The 24,016-nt window shown below is 40.5% G+C and overlaps 2 protein-coding genes across 3 annotated transcripts in view; both read left to right on the top strand.

Annotated features, from left to right (window-relative positions):
* LOC118395186 (CREB-regulated transcription coactivator 1-like) overlaps window positions 1-2,302 on the top strand; it is a 43,829-nt gene extending 41,527 nt beyond the window's left edge. The window contains exons 11-13 of the mRNA XM_052462686.1: window positions 859-942; window positions 1,692-1,860; window positions 2,298-2,302. Coding sequence (XP_052318646.1) covers window positions 859-942; window positions 1,692-1,860; window positions 2,298-2,302 — 258 coding nt within the window. The remainder of the gene's footprint in view (window positions 1-858; window positions 943-1,691; window positions 1,861-2,297) is intronic.
* A 14,510-nt stretch (window positions 2,303-16,812) lies between these two features.
* LOC118394395 (mediator of RNA polymerase II transcription subunit 26-like) lies at window positions 16,813-23,192 on the top strand. 2 transcript variants are annotated; one of them, XM_035787568.2, is made up of 3 exons: window positions 16,813-17,217; window positions 19,527-19,604; window positions 19,704-23,192. In XM_035787568.2, the coding sequence occupies exons 1-3, from the start codon at window positions 17,146-17,148 to the stop codon at window positions 21,372-21,374; spliced, it is 1,821 nt and encodes a 606-aa protein (XP_035643461.1). In that variant the 5' UTR covers window positions 16,813-17,145; the 3' UTR covers window positions 21,375-23,192. The 2 variants fall into 2 exon arrangements, with proteins under 2 accessions (XP_035643461.1, XP_035643463.1); XM_035787570.2 differs by having other exon boundaries at window positions 16,814-17,217; window positions 19,530-19,604.
* The last annotated feature ends 824 nt before the right edge of the window (window positions 23,193-24,016 follow it).

Here is a 24,016-nt window from a genome sequence, read left to right as displayed (position 1 = left end):
CTCGACGGCTAACCTACAGTGTTGTGGGTTACATGGGGTGCGACAGATAGTCCATGTGCCGTTATCATGCCCTTGCCCGCTGTTCTTTTGGCAGGGCACAGATAATGTGGTTCTGAACTGAAAGGGGCATGGCGAAGGCTGCCTTACTGAGTCTGCCTGTGAATATAATCCAATTATTTATACATTAAGGCAGATGATGAAAGCGGAAACATTTTCAGCTTTTATAAGAACATGAAATTAAAACATCAAGAGGATTACTGGATGATTTGAATGTTTTTGAAATTCTAGCTTTACCCACAAAAGGGATTTCATTCTATTTCATGATTTTATTTGATCTGTTATTAAGAATTCTTAGTACAAGACATGCATGGTAACCAACTCCATACAACATTGTTGGTTGTGGGTTGATGACATTTCTGAAGTTCTTTTGAGTAGTATTCAGTGTATGTTAACATTGGCTGGTTGGGCACATAACATCTGTTGAATCATCTTTAAAGGTGAGATGGGCAGGTTACTATGATTATTAATCAACTAATGGATGAGATTGAGGTTGATTGCACAGCAAATTAATTGATGGGCTTGCAAAACATGATTCCTGCTGTGTTTGTACTGTGTCATGCTTTATCTATTGTCTAGGCAGCAGTATGTGATTGTTTGTTTTCAGGATTGCAGATGTGTGCGGTGATTTTGGTGTTGCCTGAACCCAATGGTTTGATGTGAATGTCTTGTGAATTGTGACAATTCAGTTACAGTTGTGGTGTGATTGTGCTCTCTATCTGCTCTTCCTTTCCTGTGTTTTGTCCTTGTACATTTCTATCATGGGATTGTTTTTAACAAGGGGATATGCTTGTGTTCTAGCACCACTCCATATTGGGTAGTGTATTTGCTGACTTCTATGACCAGCAACTCACATCCAGACAGACCAGTGCTCTCTCCCAACAGGTAAGGTTTAACATCCTACCTCAGAACTAATTATGCAAGCTTATATTAGTTACTTTTGATATGGCATTATATGCCAATATCTTAGTATCAAAGCACAGTATATTAATACAGGGTTTCCCAAACTCAGTCCTCAGGACCCCAGGGGGGGGCATGTTTTGGTTTTTGCCTTAACACGACACAGCTGATTTAAATAATCAACTAATCATCAAGCTTTGATCATTTGAACAAGCCGTGTAATTTTAGGGCAAAAACCAAAACGTGCACCCCTTGGGGTCCCCAGGACCAAGTTTAGGAAATGCTGGATTAAGGTTAGGTTTCCATTTTTACCCGTTGTACTGAATCTTTATATTGACCATTTGGCACCTGTTAATAGTAAAGAATGAGCCCTTGTCATTGAGTGTTGGCTAACCTCATGTACTGTGTTGGCTAGCCTCATGTACTGTGTTAGCTAACCTCATGTTCTGTGTTGGCTAACCTCATGTTCTGTGTTGGCTAGCTTCATGTACTGTGTTGGCTAACCTCATGTACTGTGTTGGCTAGCCTCATGTACTGTGTTGGCTAACCTCATGTTCTGTGTTGGCTAACCTCATGTTCTGTGTTGGCTAACCTCATGTTCTGTGTTGGCTAGCTTCATGTTCTGTGTTGGCTAACCTCATGTTCTGTGTTGGCTAGCTTCATGTTCTGTGTTGGCTAACCTCATGTTCTGTGTTGGCTAGCTTCATGTACTGTTTTCTCTGTTCCTCGAACAGCTGGAGCAGTTCAACATGACAGACAACAACAGTCTGTACAGCCAGGGCTCCACCCTCAACTACTCCCAAGCAGCCATGATAGGTTTGATGGGTAGCCACGGCAACCTGCAAGATTCCCAGCAGCTGGGCTACAGTAGCCATGGCAACATCCCCAACATCATTCTCACAGGTACTATTCTGCCACACCGGGTAGCTCACTCAAGCCTCTGCAAGGCGAGGCAGTGGAATTAGAGCTCACTTAATGTAAACACTCTCTCAATACAAAGATCAAATTTTTGTTATGTCTAGGGGTCCAATGCATGCCTTGCTCTACCATAAGCTGTCTGAATGTTTGCATTTAGCATGAAAGTGAGTGTAAGCAGACTGGCTCTAACCAGAATAGAAAGAGGAGTGGGGGGCCCCAGTGCACAACTGAGCAAGAGGACAAGTACATTAAGAGTGTCTAGTTTCCTCAAAGGGCAGCTTTATTAAATAGTCCCGGCAAAACGCCAGTCTCAACGTCAACAGTGAAGAGGCGACTCAGGGATGCTGGCCTTCTAGGCAGAGTTCCTCTGTCCAGTGTCTGCGTTCTTTTGCCCATCTTAATCTTCTCTTTTTATTGGTCAGTCTGAGATATGGTTTTATCTTTGCAAATCTGCCTAGAAGGCCAGGATCCCAGAGTCGCCTCTTCATTGTTGACGTTGAGACTGGTGTTTTGTGGGTACTATTTAATGAAGCTGCCAGTTGACGACTTGTGAGGCATCTGTTTCTCAAACTAGACACTCTAATGTACTTGTCCTCTTGCTCAGTTGTGCACTGGGGCCTCCCACTCCTTTTTCTATTCTGGTTGGAGACCAGCGCTGTTCTGTGGAGGGAGTAGTACACAGCTTTGTACGAGATCTTCAGTTTCTTGGCAATTTCTCACATGGAATAGCCTTCATTGTTCAGAACAAGAATAGACTGACGAGTTTCAGAAGAAAGGGCTTTGTTCCTGGCCATTTTGAGCCTGTAATCGAACCCACAAATTCTGATGCTCCAGATACTCAACTAGTCTAAATAAGGTCTGTTGTATTGCTTTTTAATCAGAACAACAGTTTTCAGCTGTGCTAACATAATTGCAAAAGGATTTTCTAATGATCAATTAGCTTTTTAAAATTATAAACTAGGATTAGCTAACACCACGTGCCATTGGAAAACAGGAGTGATGGTTGTGATAATGGGCCTCTCTACGCCTATGTATGTTATTTTAATGGACAAAAAAAAATTGCTTTTCTTTTAAAAAACAAGGACATTAATAAGTGACCCCAAACTTTTGAACGGTAGTGTATGTATGTACAGTACCAGTCAAAGGTTTGGACACACCTGAAGAAGAATTATCATTGAATTATCATAGTGAATTATTGTAATGTTTGTTTATGTGTCAATTAATCCCATAAGGGATGGGTTACCAATTGGCGATTTGACACAAACATAAAATGTCATTCTTTCATTTCATTCATACAGAGCATTTGGAAAGTATTCAGATCCCTTCACTTTTTCCACATTTTGTAACATTACAGCCTTGTTCTAAAATTGATTAAATAGTTTTTTTCCCTCATCAATCTACACACCATACCACATAATGAAAAACCAAAAACAGGTTTTTAGAAATTGTACATAGTTATTCAGACCTTTTTACTCTGAATACTTTGTTGAAGCACCTTTGGCAGCGATTACAGCCTCGACTTCTTGGGTATGACACTACAAGCTTGGCACACCTGTATTTGGGGAGATTCTCCCATTCTTCTCTGCAGATCCTCTCAAGCTCTGTCAGTTTGGATGGGGAGCGATGCTGCACAGCTATTTTCAGGTCTCTCCAGAGATGTTAGATGGGGCGGTAGGGTAGCCTAGTGGTTAGAGCGTTGGACTAGTAACCGGAAGGTTGCAAGTGTAACAGTATACTTTTAAACCGTCCCCTTGCCCATACCCGGGCGCGAACCAGGGACCTTCTGCACACAACGACAACAGTCACCCTCGAAGCATCGTTACCCATCGCTCCACAAAATCCGCGGCCCTTGCAGAGCAAGGGGAACTACTACTTCAAGGTCTCAGAGCAAGTGACGTAACCGATTGAAACGCTATTTAGCGCACACCGCTAACTAAGCTAGCCGTTTCACATCCGTTACACTCACCCCCCTTTTGACCTTCCTCCTTTTTCCGCAGCAACCAGTAATCCGGGTCAACAGCATTAATGTAACAGTATACTTTTAAACCGTCCCCTCGCCCATACCCGGGCGCGAACCAGGGACCTTCTGCACACAACGACAACAGTCACCCTGGAAGCATCGTTACCCATCGCTCCACAAAAGCCGCGGCCCTTGCAGAGCAAGGGGAACTACTACTTCAAGGTCTCAGAGCAAGTGACGTAACCGATTGAAACGCTATTTAGCGCACACCGCTAACTAAGCTAGCCGTTTCACATCCGTTACACAAGTTCAAACCCCCAAGCTGACAAGGTACAAATCTGTCGTTCTGCCCCTGAACAGTCAGTTAACCCACTGTTCCTAGGCCGTTATTGAAAATAAGAATTTGTTCTTAACTGACTTGCCTGGTTAAATAAAGGTAAAAAAAAAAAGTCTGGGCTCTGCCTGGGAAACTCAAGGACAGTCAGAGACTTGTCCTGCAGTTACTCCTGCGTTGTCTTGGCTGTGTGCTTAGGGTCATTGTCCTGTTGGAAGGTGAACCTTCCAGTCTGAGGTCCTGAGCGCTATGGAGAAGGTTTTCAAGGTTTTCATCTCTGTACTTTGCTCCGTTCATCTTTGCCTCAATCCTGACTAGTCTCCCAGTCCCTGCCACTGAAAAACATACCCACAGCATGATGCTGCCACCACCATTCTTCACCGTAGGGATAGTGCCAGGTTTCCTGGTTTCCAATATTGATTTCATGAGACCAGAGAATCTTGTTTCTTATGGTCTGAGAGTCTTTTGGTGCTTTTTGGCAAACTCCAAGCGGGCTGTCATGTGCCTTTTACTGAGGAGTGGCTTCCGCTGGGCCACTCTACCATAAAGGCCTGATTGGTGGGGTGCTGCAGAGATGGTTGTCCTTCTGGAAGGTTATCCCATCTCTACAGAGGATCTCTGGAGCTCTATCAGAGTGACCATTGGGTTCTTGGTCAACTTCCTGTCCAATGCCGTTCTCCCCTGATTGCTCAGTTTGGCCGGAAGGCCAGCTCTAGGAAGGGTCTTGGTGGTTCCAATGTTCCTCCATTTAAGAATGACCTTGGGGACCTTCAATGCTGCAGACATTTTTCGTTACCCTTTTCCAGATCTGTGCCTCGACACAATCCTGTCCCGCAGCGCTACAGACAATTCCTTCGACCTCGTGGCTTTGTTTTTGCTCTGACATACACTGTCAACTGTGGGACCTTATATAGACATGTGTGTGCCTTTCCAAATCATGTCCAATCAATTGAATTTACCACAGTTTGTAGAAACAATTTGTAGAAACATCTCAAGGATGATCAATGGAAACAGGATGCACCTGAGCTCAATTTCGAGTCTCATAGCAAAGGGTCTGAATAAGGTATTTCTGTTTTTTATATTTTATACATTTGCAAACATTTCTATAAACCTGTTTTCACTTTGGCATTATGGGGTATTGATGAGGGGCAAAAAATAACTTAAGTAATAAATAATAAAGTCAAGGGGTTTGAATGCACTGTATGTGCGGTGTGTTCTTTGATATTATTGCGGTCCGTAAACAAATGCTATATGTGCATACTGCCAACGCCCGTCCCTACAGGCTCTGGAGCCTGAGAAGGAGGAGCATCTTCAGACAGTATTCTTTACAATGTTTCGGCAGTGAAGTCCTGGAAACCCAAAAACCTTTCAGCAGCAGATAAATCAAATCAAATGGATGTATTTATAAAGCCCTTCTTACATCAGCTGATGTTACAAAGTGCTGTACAGATATACTATTATGTCCAGTTTCTTGGACTTTTCATTCCTTTGTGCATTACAATTAATCACATGCACAATAAACACCATAAAATTCACCTTCACAATTAGCATTTCAGTTTCCCTCAACTGTTTAACAACACTCTGAATCTAAAGATTCAGTGGAGCATCCACCGCCATATCTTCAGCTCCCCTCTCTCCTTCAACTATTTCACTTGCCTCCGTGTAGGAGACCTGCTGTATAGCCCTGACCCTCCGTGTAGGAGAGCATGTCTCATTATCACCCATTTAGCATGTCTCATTATCACCCATCTGCTTTTTCACAACCGCCCCTCTATTGGCTAATCTTGCCAGTCTCACATTTTCATCAGTGCACTGTCATTAATTCACACTATACGGTGCCTTCAGAAAGTATTCACACCCCTTTACTTTTTCCACATTTTGTTCTGTTGCGAGATGGGATTCAAATGTCATTTTTTGTCAATGATATACACCAAATGCTCTAATGTCAATGTGGAAGAAAAATTATATATATTTTTTTAAACTTTATGGAAAATTAAACACTATCTTGATTAGATAAATATTCAACCCCCTGAGTCAATACAGGTTAGAATCACTTTGGCAGTGATTACAGCTGTGAGTTTTTCTGGGTAAGTCTATTAGATTTGCACACCTGGATTGTACAATATTTGCCCATTATTCTTGAAAACATTATTCATATTCTGTCAAGTTGCGTGTTGATCATTGCTATACAGCCATTTTAAAGTCTTGCCGTAGATTTTCAAGCCAATTTCAAGTAAAAACTATAACTAAGCCATTCTATGTCATCACTGTAAGCAACTCCAGTGTATATGACCTTGTGTTTTAGGTTATTGTCCTGCTGAAAGCTGAATTTGTCTGCCAGTGTCTGTTGGAAAGCAGACTGAACCAAGTTTTCATCAAGGATTTTGCCTGTGCTTAGCTCTATTACATTTTATTTTGTATTTTTCTTTTAAAGCTCCCTAGTCCTTGCTTATGATAAACATACCCATAACATGATGCAACCACCACCATGCTTGAGTGGTACACAGTGATGTGTTGCGTTGGATTTGCCCCAAACATAACGCTTTGTATTTAGGACTAAAAGTTCATTGTTTACAGTATTACTTTAGTTTCTTATTGGAAACAGGATGCATGTTTTGGAATATTTTTATTCTGTACAGGCTTCCTTCTTTTCACTATGTCATTTAGGTTAGTATTGTGGAGCAACTACAATGTTGTTGATCCATCTTCAGTTTTCTCCTATCACAGCCATTAAACTCTGTAACTGTTTTAATGTCACCATTGGCCTCATGGTGAAATCTGAGCGGTTTCCTTCCTCTCTGGCAACTGAGTTAGGAAGGACGCCTGTATATTTTTAGTGACTGGGACTATTGACACACCATCCAAAGTGTAAATAATAACTACACCATACTCAAAGGGATATTCAATGGCTCCTTTTCTTTTTTTTAACCATCTACCAATAGGTGCCCTTATTTGGGAACCATTGGAAAAACTCCCTGGTCTTTGTGGTTGAATCTGTGCATGAAATTCACTGCTTGACAGAGGGACCTTACAGATAAACTACAGTGGCTTGCGAAAGTATTCACCCCCACTCTGCATTTTTCCTATTTTGTTGCCTTAAAACCTGGAATTAAAATTGATTTTGGGGGTGCTTTTATATTATGATTCACACAACATACCTACCTACCTACCACTTTGAAGATGCAAAATATTTTTTCTTGTGAAACAAACAAGAAATAACTTTGTAGAGCCACCTTTTGCAGCAATTACAGCTGCAATACTCTTGGAGTATGTCTCTATAAGCTTCGCACATCTAGCCACTGGGATTTTGACCATTCTTCAAGGCAAAACTGCTCCAGTTCCAAGTTTGATAGGTTCCACTGGTGTACAGCAATCTTTAAGTCATACCACAGATTCTCAATTGGATTGAGGTCTGGGCCATTCCAAGACATTTAAATGTTTCCACTTAAACCACTGAAATGTTGCTTTAGCAGTATGCGTATGGTCATTGTCCTGCTGGAAGGTGAATCTCTGTCCCAGTCTCAAATCTCTAGAAGACTGAAACCGGTTTCCCTCAAGAATTTCCCTATATTTGTCACCATCCATCATTCGTTAAATTCTGACCAGTTTCCCAGTTCCTGCCGATTTAAAAACATCCCCACAGCATGATGCTGCCACCACCATGCTTCAGTGTGGGGATGGTGTTCTTGGGGTGATGAGGTGTTGGGTTGATGAGGTGTTGGGTTTGTGCCAGACATAACGCTTTCCTTGATGGCCAAAAAGCTACATTTTAGTCTCATCTGACCAGATTTCTGCAGCTCCTTCAGGGTTATCTTTGGTCTCTTGGTTACCTCTCTGATTAATGCCCTCCTTGCCTGGTCCGTGAGTTTTGGTGGGCGGCCCTCTCTTGGCAGATTTGTTGTGGTGCCATATTCTTTCCTATTTATTTATAATGAATGTAATGGTGTTCCGTGGGGTGTTCAAAGTTTCAGATATTTTTTTATAACCCAACCCTGATCTGAACTTCTTCACAACTTTGTTCTTGACCTGTTTGGAGAGCTCCTTGGTCTTTATGGTGCCCCTTGATTGGTGGTGCCCCTTGCTTGGGCGGTGTTGCAGACTCTGAGGCCTTTCAGAACAGGTGTGTATATATACTGAGATCATGTGACAGATCATGTGACACTTAAATAAAGTCCACCCATGTGTGATCGAACTAATAAAATTACTTCTGAAGGTAATTGGTTGCACCAGATCTTATTTAGGGGCTTCATAGAAAAGGGGGTGAATACATATGTTGTTGTTTTTTTCCCATTTCACTTCGCCAATTTGGACTATTTTGTCTATTTCCATTACATGAAATTCAAATAATAATCCATTTAAATTACAGGTTGTAATGCAACAAAATAGGAAAAACGCCAAGGGGGATGAATACTTTTGCAAGGCACTGTACATGACCAAAAGTATGTAGACACCTGCTCGTCGAACATCTCATTCCAAAATCATGGGCATTAATATGGAGTTGGTCCCCCCTTTGCTGCTATAATAGCCTCCACTCTTCTGGGAAGGCTTTCCACTAGATGTTGGAACATTGCTGCCGGGACTTGATTCCATTCAGCCACAAGAGCATTAGTGATGTCGGGCATTGATGTTGGGAGATTAGGCCTGGCTCGCAGTCGACGTTTCAATTCATGCACGGGGGAATTTTCATGCGGAAACAGGAAAGGGCCTTCCCCAAACTGTTGCCACAAAGTTGGAAGCACAGAACAGTCTTGCATGTCATTGTATGCTGTAGCATTAAGATCTCCCTTAACTGAAACTAAGGGGCCTAGCCCGAACCATGAAAAACAGACCCAGACCATTATTCCTCTTCTACCAAATTTTACAGTTGGTCCTATGCATTGGGGCAGGTAGCGTCTCCTGGCATCTGCCAAACCCAGATTCATCATTCGGCCTGCCAGATAGTGAAGCGTAATTCATCACTCCAGAGAACGTGTTTCCACGGCTCCAGAGTCCAATGGCGGTGAGCTTTACACCACTCCAGCCGACACTTAGCATTGCGCATGGTGATCTTAGGCTTGTGTGAGGCTGCTCAGCCATGGAAACCCATTTAATGAAGCTCCCAATAAACAGTTCATGTGCTGTCGTTGCTTCCAGGGGCAGTTTGTAACTCTGTAGTGAGTGTTGCAACCTAGGACAGACGATTTCTACGCGCTGTGCGCTTCAACAGTCGGTGGTCCTGTCTGCGAGCTTGTGTGGCCTACCCCTTCGCGGGGGAGCCGTTGCTGCTCCTAGATGTTTCCACTTCACAATAACAGCATTTACAGTTGACCAGGGCAGCGCTAGCAGGGCAGAAATTTGACAAATGTACTTGTTGGAAAGGTGCCATGCTATGACGGTACCACATTGAAAGTTACTGAGCACTTCGGTACAGGGCATTCTACTGCCAATGGTTGTCTATGGATATTGCATGGCTGTGGCGCGATTTTATACACCTGTCAGTGACGGGTGTGGCTGAAATACTCGAATCCACTCATTTAATGGTGTGTCCACATCCTTTTGTATATATAGTGCAATTGTATGTTTGGGGTACAGAGATGAGGTAGTCGTTTAAAAATCGTGTTAAACACTACTATTGCTCAGAGAGTGAGTCCATGCAGCTTATTATGTGACTTTTTATGTTACTGTTTACTCCTGAACTTATTTAGGCCATAACAAAAGAGTTAAATACTTATTGACTCAAGACATTTCAGCTTTACCTTTTTAATTCATTTGTAAGCATTTCTAAAAACATAATTCCACTTTGACATAGGGTATTGTGTGCAGGGTATTGTGTGTAGGTTAATGACACAATCTAAATGTAATCCATTTTAAATTGAGGCTGTAACACAACAAAATGTGGAAAAAGTCAAGGGGTGTGAATACTTTCTGAAGGCACGGTAGTTGTATTTATTGGTGCAGTTTTTTTGGCCATTATTTTACTTTTGGTTTCTTTCCAAACTTGACGTCGCACTTTCAGTCCATAAATTCTGTCAACGTTTCAGGGTTGCTCAACATGTTTTAGTGCTGAAGGGTATACTAGAAAGCGGGTTCAATGAGTTAGCCAGCTAACTTGCCTAAATATTCAGAAGTAACTTGTAATTTTTTTGTGAAGATAAACTTGAAATGGGCAAGGTCTAATTGACTCAACGACCAAAAATGTATATCTAAGTATAACTTTCTTCATGATCCAGAACATAAATAGTTATTTCTGGTTGTTTATCAAAGTTACCTGGCGAACTAATTTATGCTGCTTCGTAGTATACCCGTCAGGTAAACAGTCAGTGGTTTCCTTTGTTGAACAACTAGGAGTGCTAACCCTCATCTTTAGCTTGTGATTGGCCACGGCAACCAAAGTAAGGTCTACATTCAAGTTAAACAATCCTTGAAAAATCACTTACAACTCTGTAGAGTTTTCAAAAAAAGGGATGTCATAGGGTCATTTTGGCACTTTATTCCTGAAATTACATTGAATATTTACTATGGTAGCTGGTTTGGAGATGCAAACAAGATAGACATGAAATCTGAATGAATCACTGTGATAACCAGATTCTGCCTTATAAGATTACATGATATGGAAAGCTAAGATCGCCAATCTCTCCATTAATTTTTTTTTGTAATTGTGCAACTTGTTGAGACAAGCAGTGAAGTGCAAACCTTTATCAAGCAACCTTCCAATGCCTAGGCCTGACTTAGATTGGCACTAGTATGAGAATATGAGGTAGGCCTCATTCAAAATGCCGCTATTGTGAAAATATGACCAACACCGGACTGAAATGTGCTCTAGGGAGAATATGACCAAGTTGAACAGGGAGGTGTATCTCTGCTCAAGTTGTTATCCACTGCTTTTCACTAGTTACCATTTTGCTTTTCATATTTATATTCACACATTTTGTGAAGTGGTACTGTATTTCCCATGTCAGCCTAATTGTCCAGATTTGTCCCATGTCAGCCTAATTGTCCAGATTTGTCCCATGTCAGCCTAATTGTCCAGATTTGTCCCATGTCAGCCTAATTGTCCAGATTTGTCCCATGTCAGCCTAATTGTCCAGATTTGTCCCATGTCAGCCTAATTGTCCAGATTTGTCCCATGTCAGCCTAATTGGTCCAGATTTGTCCCATGTCAGCCTAATTGGTCTAATTGACCCATGTCAGCCTAATTGGTCTAATTGACCCATGTCAGCCTAATTGGTCTAATTGACCCATGTCAGCCTAATTGGTCTAATTGACCCATGTCAGCCTAATTGAGCCGAGGTATCACATTTCTGGTGCCCTTAAAGTTGTTACTTGTGAATTAGATGCTTTGCTTCCATTAGTTGTCATTTCTAAATTGGATCTTGCTTATCATATCTATGCAAAACAAATTAAATGGATTGAGGACTGAGCGTTATTAGCGATCTAATAGACATAACAAAGTACCTAAACTAAATGACCTTGTTGAATTGTACAGTACCATTTTGATTGCTTTTTCTCAGCAAAGAAATGAGCATGTTGGCATGTTTCATTTGCTACATTTTAATTTACATTTGACTTTGTTTTTACACTTCACGGAGGAGAATTCAAATGATATATTCTGCACGTTGGCTTTGGAAGAAAAAGCAAAAAAGCATGACAAAAGACAAATGCTGCATATATTAGAAAATTGACCCCTTTGTGTGATTCTCATGGATGTGTCAGAGGTAGATGTTACTGCTAAAATGTGATTATTTTCTGACAAGAAGATTCAACTGCCTCTATATTAGAACAGCATTGCTGCAACCAGAATGTATTTAATCACATCTTCCTTCATACAGTATTATCATAATCTTGACGCCTTCATTTGCCGTGTGTGTGTGTGTGTGTGTGTGTGTGTGTGTGTGTGTGTGTGTGTGTGTGTGTGTGTGTGTCACATGTTTCCTCTCATTGTCATTAGCTCTTCAGGCTTTTGTGGATGCATAGTGTCAGAATGTCAGTATTGTTGCGGCTGTAGGCTTTACAGTTTACCCGTTAATAGTTCATGTCAAGTGAGCTTGCTTTTTGTGAGTAATTTCATTGGATGTACCCATGACATTACCCTGCAATTTACTTTGCACTTTCCTCACAACATTAAAGCATTGAGCCCTGGGACTTTTTCACCCCCCTCTGAGCGACTGTTATGTGCACTGGACCTGTTTCCCCATGTGTTTGGTCAAACTTGACTTCTTGTTAAAAAAAGAAAGTGTATTTTTTAAAAGCATATGTTTATAGTCTGTATAAAAAAAAAAACTTTTTTTTTTTTTTTTTTTTTTACTTAATCAGCTAGTATTTTTTGTGAGGCATCTGATATTGTGACTTTGAAATGCTCCAATTTTGGAAGCCGATATTATAAACTTTGTATTTTTGGATAGATTTCTCACTGCAGAACAGATATGACTGGTCATGCTCCTGTTGTGCTTCAAGCGTAGCTACAAGTACAATACAAGCAGGGTGAAGTAATCATGTAATTGGGAAGCAATTAGATGTAACAATTGATGCATCAAAGAGTGCTGTGAGAAACCACTTTAATGGTTAATATTAAAATATGTACTAAAATTTCATAGACAGGAGTGAGAACAGTCATCTTGTTGTGCATAGAGTCTATAAACAAAACCCACTATTATCATATAATATGCATTTAACTGTGTCATTCGCTATCTATACTTCAGTACTGTGTGAGTAAATTCACCTTGAAGAAATACCACTAGTTATGTGGTTTATATCAGTCAGGTATGTGCTCAAATCAGAATTTTAGAATTGACTCCCATTCAATTCATGAGTTCAAATTTGAATTGAATTGGCCACACCCCACAGGATGTAGAATTTGAGTTTGATTGACAGAAAGTAGAATTAAATTCTGTGCAATTCAAAGAAATTCCACTCAGACATAGAACAGTTTTTCACTGAATCTGACGGGTCACACTTCCAGATACCAAAGAATATACGACTTTTCTCTGGAATCAATGTTCATATTCTATTTTAGTGCATAGAATAGCCAATTATATTTCCACCAACTATTTCATTTGTTTGGCTTATTTTGAAGGCTTTAGGGCCAACACTAATGCATTCTGGGAAATGTAGTATTTTCCCTATATTTACCTAACTTTAAGAGATTAATGAAATATAATATCTTAGAATATTCGCATTCAGGTTTTGTTGTTTTCCTCGATCATTGATTTTAAGAGTTTCTCCTGAAAACCAATATTTTATATACATGTATATTATTGGTTACAGATCTGAATGTCAGAACCGTTTTGGCTGCCAGAGTGGTTCTGAATCAGAAGCAGTCCGGATTTCTAATCTTTAGCGCTTGATTTTTACTTTTTGTGTGTGGAAATGTTTTCTTTTCCTTTTTTCTGATTACTTTGCATGAGTTTCAAGATGAGATTTTTTCTTATTTTTAGTTGGTTTTATTTTGTATGTTCTTTTTTTCTATCAAGCACAATGTCATGCAAAAGATTATATTGGAAGAAAGGTGGAATAGACTTAAATGTGGTTTAATGTTCTGTTACGTTTTCCTTGTATGGTCAATTGTCCATCTTCGATTCGAACAGTGGCAAGGCCTCACACAAACTGAACTGCTGTGTCCAAAAGCAACAAAAATACATGTTTTATCAGCCTTTTATTCACATGGAGATGCAATTATCTGGTGTTTGTACTTATACATTTGATCTTCTATGTGTTTATGCGCTAGATGCCCACTGAAGTGTATTCTGTTTGCCGAGTGTATAGATTAACTGTGTTTATTGCTTTTCGGTATAAATGTTTTTGTGCTTTATGTGATATGTCAATAGTGAAAATGTGTGTTACATGCACTGAGAATTAATGTGCTGTAGTTTGTCATTGTTCTTCTGTTCTGTTTTTCTGACTTAGTATCGGTTTACAAATGTTTTCAGACTGATCCAAACTCCGTGTTGCTTAACTGTGTTTTTACAATCAGTTGTCTTTTCTTTAAAAAAAAAATCTGTATTTATGTAGTAAATCTGACTTCTTTGAAATATCTATTATTACTGCCACAATAAGGGGAAAGATGTTGTTTTAATATGAAATTGACCCTTGCCATCCACACAGGATACTGTAAACCAGGGGTCTTCAACCTTTTCATGCCCAGAGACTAGCTCCCAGACAAATCGGCGACCCAGGGAACCCCATCATATGTTAGCAAAAATAAATGTTTTCACGTATTGTCTTATCATTAGGTGACTGATAAGAGCAAGAAGTAATCAACAATTTAAAATACATAGATTTGGTAGATGCTTTCCACCACCCCACATTCTAATTAGAAGAGGAAGTATAAACTCTAATATAGCCTATTAGCTCGAAACCCATTTTCGCTAAGGGCAGCTGGTTAAACAGAGTTTAGTTGTGTTTTGTCAAAAATGTATGTCCAAGTCAAGAAAGCTAACCATATTTTATACTGTAGGTATGTCATTTAAAATCAGTTTATTCTGTTGCTTAGTGATATAAATAAATATTTTCGATGACCCCCTGCAGTACCTTCACGGACCCCCGGTTGAATAACCCTGCTGTAAACCCATCAACTTTCCCGTGACACCAGACAGGTAATCTGGGCAATATTTAAGTATTACATAGCCAAACATGGCCATCTCAACGTTTTAACATACTAGCCTGGCTGCCTGACTGAATCAGCAGTTGACAGCTTCCCTTAATGTCATGACTGTGACAATGGAGCTGTCCAATGCTGAAACCGACAGATCCAGGCTGTATAGCTGCTAAATAAATAACTGTATTTCCAAGTACTACGTTCATAAATTGTCCCTTTAACTCTTATTTATAGTTCCAGTAATGCACTTATTTTGGAGCACATTGTTATGTGTCCTTCACTAAAATGTGTTTCTGTCAATGTTGAAATAGTCTTCAAATACTCTAATTTCCCACTGCATCTCAAAAGTTACATTTTCATTTTGTTAGACTGAGAATTACATAAACTTAAAACTATACACTTGTCTATGAATTGTTTACATTTAGAAAAGGAAAATATTTTAGGAAAATATAAATCGGCTTTATCTTAAGTTTATTTCTCACTGCATAACCTACTGCATTATTAAGACTGACATCTTGATACCTTGAGGTAACTCTTTCTACATGTACCAAATTTGTAAATATCTCATTATGATGTAAAAAAAAAAAAGTATTGATGTGATATTTTTTGCTTTTAGCAAATATTTAGCTCTGACTAGGTTAGGTTAACCATGTGCAAACACTCTGTGTGACTAAAACCTGCTCACCAAAAGCATCTCCAGTAGGATAAAATGCAGATCTCAATATAATTCTGTAAATGTTTTTATTTATTATAGTGGCAATACATGTAAAAAAGGAAAATCAACCAGACAGATTAAATGGAGATAATCATTGTTTGATCATTCAGGATAGTTACCACAACAACAAAAAAACTAGAAATCCTCTATGTGCATTTACTGGGGGATGGCCCACTCTAGTGGTCCCTTTCTCATACAACGGCAGCTAAATTGTAATAGAATGTATTTTCTTTTCAGTTCTATTACTCAAATGTTGCAAATGTATTTAACTGCAATGTCTGGATACTACACCTACTGTACTTACAGCAACAGGACAGTTATGCTCATCGAATATGCAAATCCTAGCATTCAGCAGAACAGCTTGGCGATCCTGTACTTTTGTTGAGCTGACCCTTTAAAATGAATGGATCAAATCTTGTTCTTTTTAAATTGTGCTTTTATATAAAAACGGGAAAAAAACAGACCAAAAAATCCATGTGGGCTGTATTAAATGTGTGCTAAATAACTGAAAACGGATGTTAAGCTTCTATTCGAATCATACCTAATGTATTTTTCTTGTGTGAAGGCTTCAGTCTTTGTATCTTTGAATTACTATTTGTAAATGAAATTAGATTAAATAAAATCTAAATAAGCATATTAATGTGACTGACCCCACTGAATGTTGTTGGCCCATGGTTTTATTGTTGTACAATGTCTCCATCTGGTGATCATGAGAGGTAGAATGGCTGTAGAGAGCACAAATATTATGTTCACACACTATGATGATGATGATGACGATAATAATAATAATAATATTTGTAGAGCCATTGTACCTGAAGCGGTCACATTCAAATCTTGTCAGCTAAAATATAACTACTTAACTTTTCAGAAAGATAATGCATTTAGTTCCCATCAATTGGCATTTTTTTCCACATATTTGGGAGTTTCCCAGGTGAGTCGCTGGAAAGAACCTTATTCACCTGGTTCCCCTGGCCCCTCTAGTCACATCCTGTATAGACCCAGCAAATGAACATTTCAGCAACAGTTTGGAGGAAAGCAATGCTAACAATAACTATTTTAACTGCTTGGGCCAGTAAATAGTCCACACTATTAGACTACAAAGAATCATTGACCTAATCAAGTCCAGTGAGGTTTCCATAGGACCATATGTTCACCTAATTTAGCTTTTTATTGCATAAGAACAATACAATGCAGGGTCATACACAAAAGGCACCATCAGTAGGAATAACTTCCTATTGAAAAAAATAACAGCTAGAACTGAACACTTACATTTGTAGTGTTTAATATAAGCTACAATTTCACAGTAGGTATTGTAAGAAAATGTTATTGAAAACACAGTAGTTGGGCCTTCCCACTAGGCCTGCACTTACCCTAGGTGTGTTTAGGTTCAGCTACGTGCGCGGGTCAAGTGTGCGTCCATTGCATCCCATAATGCAATAGGCCGTTGTGAACGATCCAGCAGTCAGCAGCTGGTGGTGAGTTTCCAGAGCGCCGAAGAGGCAGCAGCAGGCGATAAACGTCTCCGAATCAATGTGACATTATACGAACGTTTAAGCGTACATGCATTAGATAAATATGCGGCTCAAGTATCTAGCATATCTCCATAAAGGCCCGTGAGTGTCGACAAGTACCACAGTATTCGTTTTGGAGGATTCCTCCCCCGTCCGCCGGATCGCACCAAACAGGCAATGACAACGGCCTCAGCAACTCCGCAGCAGATGAGAGACCGGCTGCTGCAGGCCATCGATAGTCACAGCAATGTGAGTAGCAAGCAACACGATGTGGCTATCAGGACGAATACTTGCCGTCATATTTATTTAAAAATAATATGCCCAATATCCACTGATAAATTATAGTTAATAATACAAGCTTGTGAGTTGACACCTTGCTTGCTAGCTTAAGTTAGCTACTGACTTATCTACTGTAGGTAGTTAAAACTAGCCAGCTTGCTACGCTAACGTAGCTAACTTCGTTGCTAGCCTGGCCAACAGGGTAATGTTTAGCCAACTATGTTGAAAACAAGTTAGCTTAACTCTTGATACACTAAATGGATATCAGACAAAATAGCGTCAGCCTAACGTTAGTTAGCTAACTATCTAGCCCACTTGATTTTTCTCCCATTCCTCGTCCGTGTCGAAATACACGTTGTTGCGTAGCTAACAGTAAGCTAGCTAATAGCTACCAAGTACCTAACTAACGTTGGGTTGGCTAGCTAACTTGTCAAAATGAGTGAGGTCGAACTTGTTTTGGTATTTATTGGCAAGCTTCGTTTCTAATTCATTCACCGATCTAGTTAACGAACTTTGCCTAGTTATCCAATGAGCCAGCGAATGAAACCTCTGTTTCAAACAAGTGTTTATCTGTTAAATTCTAGCTAGTTAAAAGTAGTTGGCTAGCTAATCACATGACATGTGTTATCCAATACCTATCTAAACACCTGTAGTGATTTTGTTGGCCAAGGTTTAGATAGCTTAGTTAACTTAACTCGTAGAAAGCTACCTGGCTACAATATTAGCTACCGTAGCTGCAATGGCTATACAGTTGACTGCTCATTGCAACCTGCAAACTAGTTACCTAGCTAAGATTATAAGTAGCATCAGGTTAACATGGCTAGCCTCATGTCATGTAACGTTACCTAGTTGTCAGGCTCTTATTCAGTGTTTCCTGCTATGGATAAGATCATTTAGGTATACTTTAGCAAGTTATGTGCAACAAGCTACTATATCATGCTTTAAATAATTGTAGGAAAAAGAAACGTATTTTCACGACTTCAGTTGTATCATCAAAATCAATACATCAAAGCACGTTTTGGGCTCATTCAGTAGTTTTTACGTGATTAAGTAGAATCCTGTTGATATTCCTAAAACATCAATTGAAAATGGTACTGTTGCTGCTTCCGGTTGTCATCGATTTTTGATTCATTAGTCCACTGTCAAAATATCCATTTTAAATGTCCAAATTCATAACATGCAGAAATAGGTTGTGCTATTTTGAAGATAAAACAAAAAATTACTCTGTACACATACATGTCATACATGTGTCGAGAACATATATTTTGCTAAATTACTACCGTATAAACTACTCACACCAACATTTACCAAGTGTCTTGTACTGTAATCAGTAGTGCGCACAAATCTTTCACATTGATATTGTATATTAATCCACGGATCTTGGAAAATAACCACGGCAACATGTACTATTTGCGCTCTTCTAACGGACAACCCATAATGATCTTGGGTATACTACATATAGCCTACCTGTCGATAGATGTGAACCTGTAGTAGCCATTTATTAGCTCATCTCCTTGTGCCACAATGTTTTTGCAGTAGATAGCCAAAGGAAACCCAACACTTTTTTTTGGACTGCATCGTTTTATTGAATCGTCACATCATTCTACAAACCAAAAATATGACTGTTTAAAGCAATCGATTTAGTATCATTGAGAGAGAAAAAATGTCCTTACGACAGTGATACGTGGTTGTCTCACTTAGCTGTCTTTACATTTACCAGACAGCATTCTTTTAATCTTGATGACTAACTTTTATATTACCAATCACCAATCTGAGGTAAAAAAAAAAAAAATAAAAAAAAAAGTGTAATTACACCATTTGTGGTGAAAATACAAGCTTGTGTAACACAAACTGTCCACATTAGGGAAGTTAGCACATATAAAATAATTTTATGACAAAATAATTCAACATGTAAATTTAGGATGATAGTATATTCTGCCCACTCACCAAGCTATTGCACCTATTTCTCACTCATTATTATGCACTCAAACACAATTTAACCTGGCTCTCTAGACTAGAACTGCCATAGTGTCTGTGCAGCAGCCTGAACGTTCAACATCACTAGTAATTGGCCAGATTGCTTGTTAGCCAGTTGATAACCAGCATAGCGTTTAGCTCTAGCTAGGTAATAGGCCAGCTCGCAAGCCAACTGTTGTTTACTTAGAAGTATCAGCTAGCTAGTAACTGCAGTTGCTTGACACCATCTTTTTAAATGACTTGACTGTTGAGCAATATTGTCAGAAATTCTGTGTTCTGATCACCACTTTTGCTCCTTCCAGCAGATTTGCAATATGGTGGCAGTATTAGAAGTTATCACATATTTGGAGAAGTTCCCTATCACCAAAGAAGCTCTTGAGGTAAGACCCAAAGCTTTCTAAGTAAAAAAAAAAATGTATTGTGACAATGATTCTGGTGTTTTTAACCACTTTTTTGATTATTTTTTATTACCAACTTAGGAAACTCGCTTAGGGAAACTGATCAATGATGTGAGGAAGCAGACCAAGGATGAAGACCTTGCCAAGCGTGCCAAGAAGCTTTTGCGGAGCTGGCAGAAATTGATTGAGCCAGGGCAAAATGAGACTCCATCGCGGGGGGCCATCTGTGTCCCGGGCTCTGCAAATGGCAGTGCCCACCCCCTTCGGACTGACATTCCACCCCCTGATGTCTCAATGGTAAGCAAGGGTGTCCCAGAGGTGAAAACCAGAAATGACGTCCACAACACCCACTCGCCAAAAGCGGAGAAGTCGAGCAGCAGAAAGCGTAGAGGGGAGCAAAGGGACAGTGTGCACTTAGTGGCCAAAATCTCCAACTTGTCCCCCTACGAGCAGATGAACAACACCCCACCACCACCCACAAATGGGATTGCAGGTAGCCCTGAGGCTCCCCCATCGCCGGACAGGGCCCGTACAGAGCCCCTAGAGAATGACAAACATAGTAGAATCCCTGTCAATGCTGTCAAGCCTCACCCAAGCTCCCCGGGCCTCACCAAACTACCTAGCACTTCTTCTTTACTCAAGACTGCTGTGTTGCAGCAGCAGGCAAGGCTGGACGAAGGAGGCGGTGGACAGTATCAGGCCAAAAGCCCCCACTGTCTCTCATCAAGTTTGCGGAGTCCGCGAACTATGAAGCAAGAGACGATGTCCAAGCGCTCTTCAACATATGCACCAAAAGGGACTATCCCAAGCCCAGCCCGGAGCCCTCGCTTGCTGTCGTCCCAGTCTTTAAAGCCCCCAGCCGAAGTGTCTCATGTGGATGGGCTGCCACCCCCTGCCCATAGGGCCTCAGTGCACTGGCCCGGCTCCTCAGAGGTCACTACCCATCCCCCACGCAACGCTGCAACACTGGAACCCCCGCCGGTGTTCCCTCCCACCTCCCAGCCCGCCCCAACCAACTCTGAGTGCTCAGAACTACATAGACCCACCCCCTCCTCCTCTGTAGTGGTGGTCAAGGCTGAGGCAGAAGTCGCTGCCTCCAGCTCGGACCGCAAAAAGAGGAAGAAGTACAGGTCCAGAGACTACTCTGTCAACCTGCAGGGGCAGGACACAGAGGACCAAACGAGGCCTGTGAGGTTAAAAGAGCGCAGGCTAACGTTTGACCCTGTGACGGGGCAGATCAAGTCGATGGTACATAAAGAACCCTCTCAGGTGGAAGAACCTCCAAGGCCACCTCCCCCTGAGCCCCAGCAGAGGACTCACCTGCCCCTGCAGCAGCATCCCGCTCCCACCCCCAGCCCCTTCCAACAGACTAACTGGAAAGAGCTGTCCCGAAACGACATCATCCAGTCCTACCTAAACCTTCAGAGCAACGTGCTCACATCCTCGGGGGTCCAGGCCCCCGGCGCACACTTTTTCATGTCAGAATACCTGAAACGGGAGGAGAGCGATGTTAGGGAGGCGAGGCGAGGAGTCCACGTCTTGCAGCTGGACAGCTCGGTAACGGACACACCGGGGGTGAGTCGGGAGGTGACTGACGAGGACCTCCACAGAGTACATATGGAGCACTGGCAAGGGGTAAACGGTTGTTGCGACACCAAGGGCACTTGGTACGACTGGACGGAGTGCATATCTTTGGATCCGCATGGGGATGAGAGCAAACTAAACATCCTGCCATATGTCTGCCTAGACTGAGTAGATGGAGTGTCTCTCTCTGTCACTTGACAGAGGAAGGAAAACTATTTTTTTTAGCCACTGAGTTGTGGAAAGCCAGAACTGCAAAACTCCCTCCGTGCCTCCCTCAGAGATAATCGAATGAGGTTTTGGTAAAAAGAAAAGAAAAAAAGTTGGTTTGTCAAAGGGCTGCTATTTCAGTTCTCTTTTCTTTCAAAGATTTTTTAAAAAGTTGCAGAAAAGATGTGCCCCTGTTTGCAGTGCTGCTACTAACAAGGAATTGCAAACTAAGGTTCTAGTTGAGGGTTGGCTGGGGTTTAGGTGTCCAGTTGAGGCACAGTTATGCTCAGAAGGGGTTGAAAGAGTTCATCTAGCACAGGTAAAGCCGAATGTGTCCAGCAAGTGGAATACTGGCACCAATTTGGCAGTTACAAGAAGCTTTATGTGACATATATATAAAAAAATAAATTATAAAATGTCTTATCATGTATGCATCTATTTATTTGATCTTTTTCTGTTTTTTGGGAGGTTTATCGAAACAGATGTACAAAACCTGTAGAGCTTTTCTGTTTGCGTCACATAATGTTGACCTGCTCTGCAATGCAAACGAGGCATACCATTGTTTTGCACAGTCTTTTCTTTTTATTGGCCAATGCGCGTTAGCTATCCAACATTCCATACACTTCACATCTCTCTCCTCACTCTGTTCTAATGTACCCATGCCATCATACAATTATTACCGGGAGGAAATACTAAAACAAATTTTGCCTGTTTTTGAATGTGTTCAATTCAAAAAGTTTTTTAAATAAAAAAAAAAAAATCTGTTTACTTTTTCAATTAATTATTTGTTAAATGTACATTTAGTATTTCCTCCCATATCCCCTAGCAATCCTCACCCAGGCAGAACTGTGAGCAAAAATGTCAAAACAGAGGGCGCTAGCATTAAAACTGTAAACAATTGTGAGGACAAGAAAATACGGAAGTGTTTGTATGCGCGAACTATACTTGTCACCATTCCTTTAGCGATCATTTTGCCTTATGGAATTTCATCACAAGATTTTTAAAGTTGAACAGCCTTAGTGAATGTACAGAAATTAGACCTTTTTGTATTTAGTTATACAGTGGTAGATAACTTTTGTAATTCCATAATTGACACAAAGTTACATGTAGATAAAAATACAACACACCTGCAAGTTCAAATTTTGTACATAGTTTTGACATCCATGTCAAAATTCCCTCAGATCTTTTTAAGCGTTTGTTTTGCAGGAATGTTCTACTCATTGAGAAGCATGCATGATGGTGAATGAACAAGCATAGTTTATTTAGCTTTTTTTTGTTAACTACATAAACCTAGAGTGCTGTGTTACCATCACATTCTAAAAACTATTTCCATGTAACAAACATGGTAGTTCAAAGTAGTTTCTTTTCCCTTTTCTCATCTTGCATTGCCCCTGTTCTCCACATATGACATAACTTTAGATCGGCGAAGATCAGACTGTGTGCCGCTAAATCCATCCCTACCAATGTGCCTTTGAATATGTATTTGTTCCGCAAAATACTCCTGTCCTTGGAGCTAGGTTTATGTCAGGGACAATTCCAAATTCTATGTCCGATAATGCTGGAATATGCACCATTTTTTTCCGAAGCAATGGTCCTTAGTGAACACTGGTCCAGTATGGGTAAATTGCAGACTGCGATATCACTCAAACACAGCTCGCAATAAAGAAATGTTAAAGATGATTGATGTGGATCTGGTCAGTTTTGACTGGGACATCTTTATTTGTTCAGTGTTTAACATCTCTCAATAGTTTGAAAAATAAAGTGACATTCTAAACCCTCTGCTCTGTTCTTAATTCTGACACAATATAAACCCAACCTGTAGTCAGGTTTAACTGTTTAATGTTGGTATTAATATGGTACGTTTAATGAAGTAAATGCGTATGTTTATGGGTTTATAACTTCTTTTTTTTTCGTTGTGTATACTCAGTGTCCTCATGGAGCACTTCAGTTGGTTTTAAGCATGGAGTAGAATGGGCAATGACAAGTTATATGGTTAAACAGAAATGTATATCATAGCTTTATATATTTTTGAATAAGGTTCTGTAGCTGTCGTCATTGTTATGATAAACCGCAATAACTCAACTCCCTTCCTCCTGATAGCATAACCAAGTCTCTACATGCATTTCAGAACACCTCCGTGCTGAATCACTCCAATCAACCCATGACTAAGCTGCACAGTGCACTTTTACCTCACCCGAGTTGTAGTCAATGAACTGCTGCTCCTTCTAGAAGACTCCTCCTTTTTAGACTTGTGAATTATCATTACACATCCATGGCGTCACCTCTCTGACAACCAGCTGCACTCCTGTGACTGTCTGGAAACATGTCACTGAGGACCAGGTCAGAGCTCTGTTGCCTGTTGGGTCTTTGGGCCCTCTAAGTTCTCACTTGTGACCCCACTTCTCCTCGTCATTCTCTGGTGGTTGGTGGCTGTTCATATCGGATTCATGAACCTGTTGCTTCCCTACCCCTTCAGGCAGTTATCAAACGATATACAGTTGAAGTCAAAAGTTTACATACACTTAGGTTGTAGTCATTAAAACTTGTTTTTTCAATCACTCCACAAATCTCTTGTTAACAAACTATAGTTTTGGCAAGTCAGA

Source organism: Oncorhynchus keta, chromosome 15, assembly GCF_023373465.1.
Source record: "Oncorhynchus keta strain PuntledgeMale-10-30-2019 chromosome 15, Oket_V2, whole genome shotgun sequence".
NCBI lineage: Eukaryota > Metazoa > Chordata > Actinopteri > Salmoniformes > Salmonidae > Oncorhynchus > Oncorhynchus keta.
This window is presented reverse-complemented; position numbering and strand designations above follow the sequence as displayed.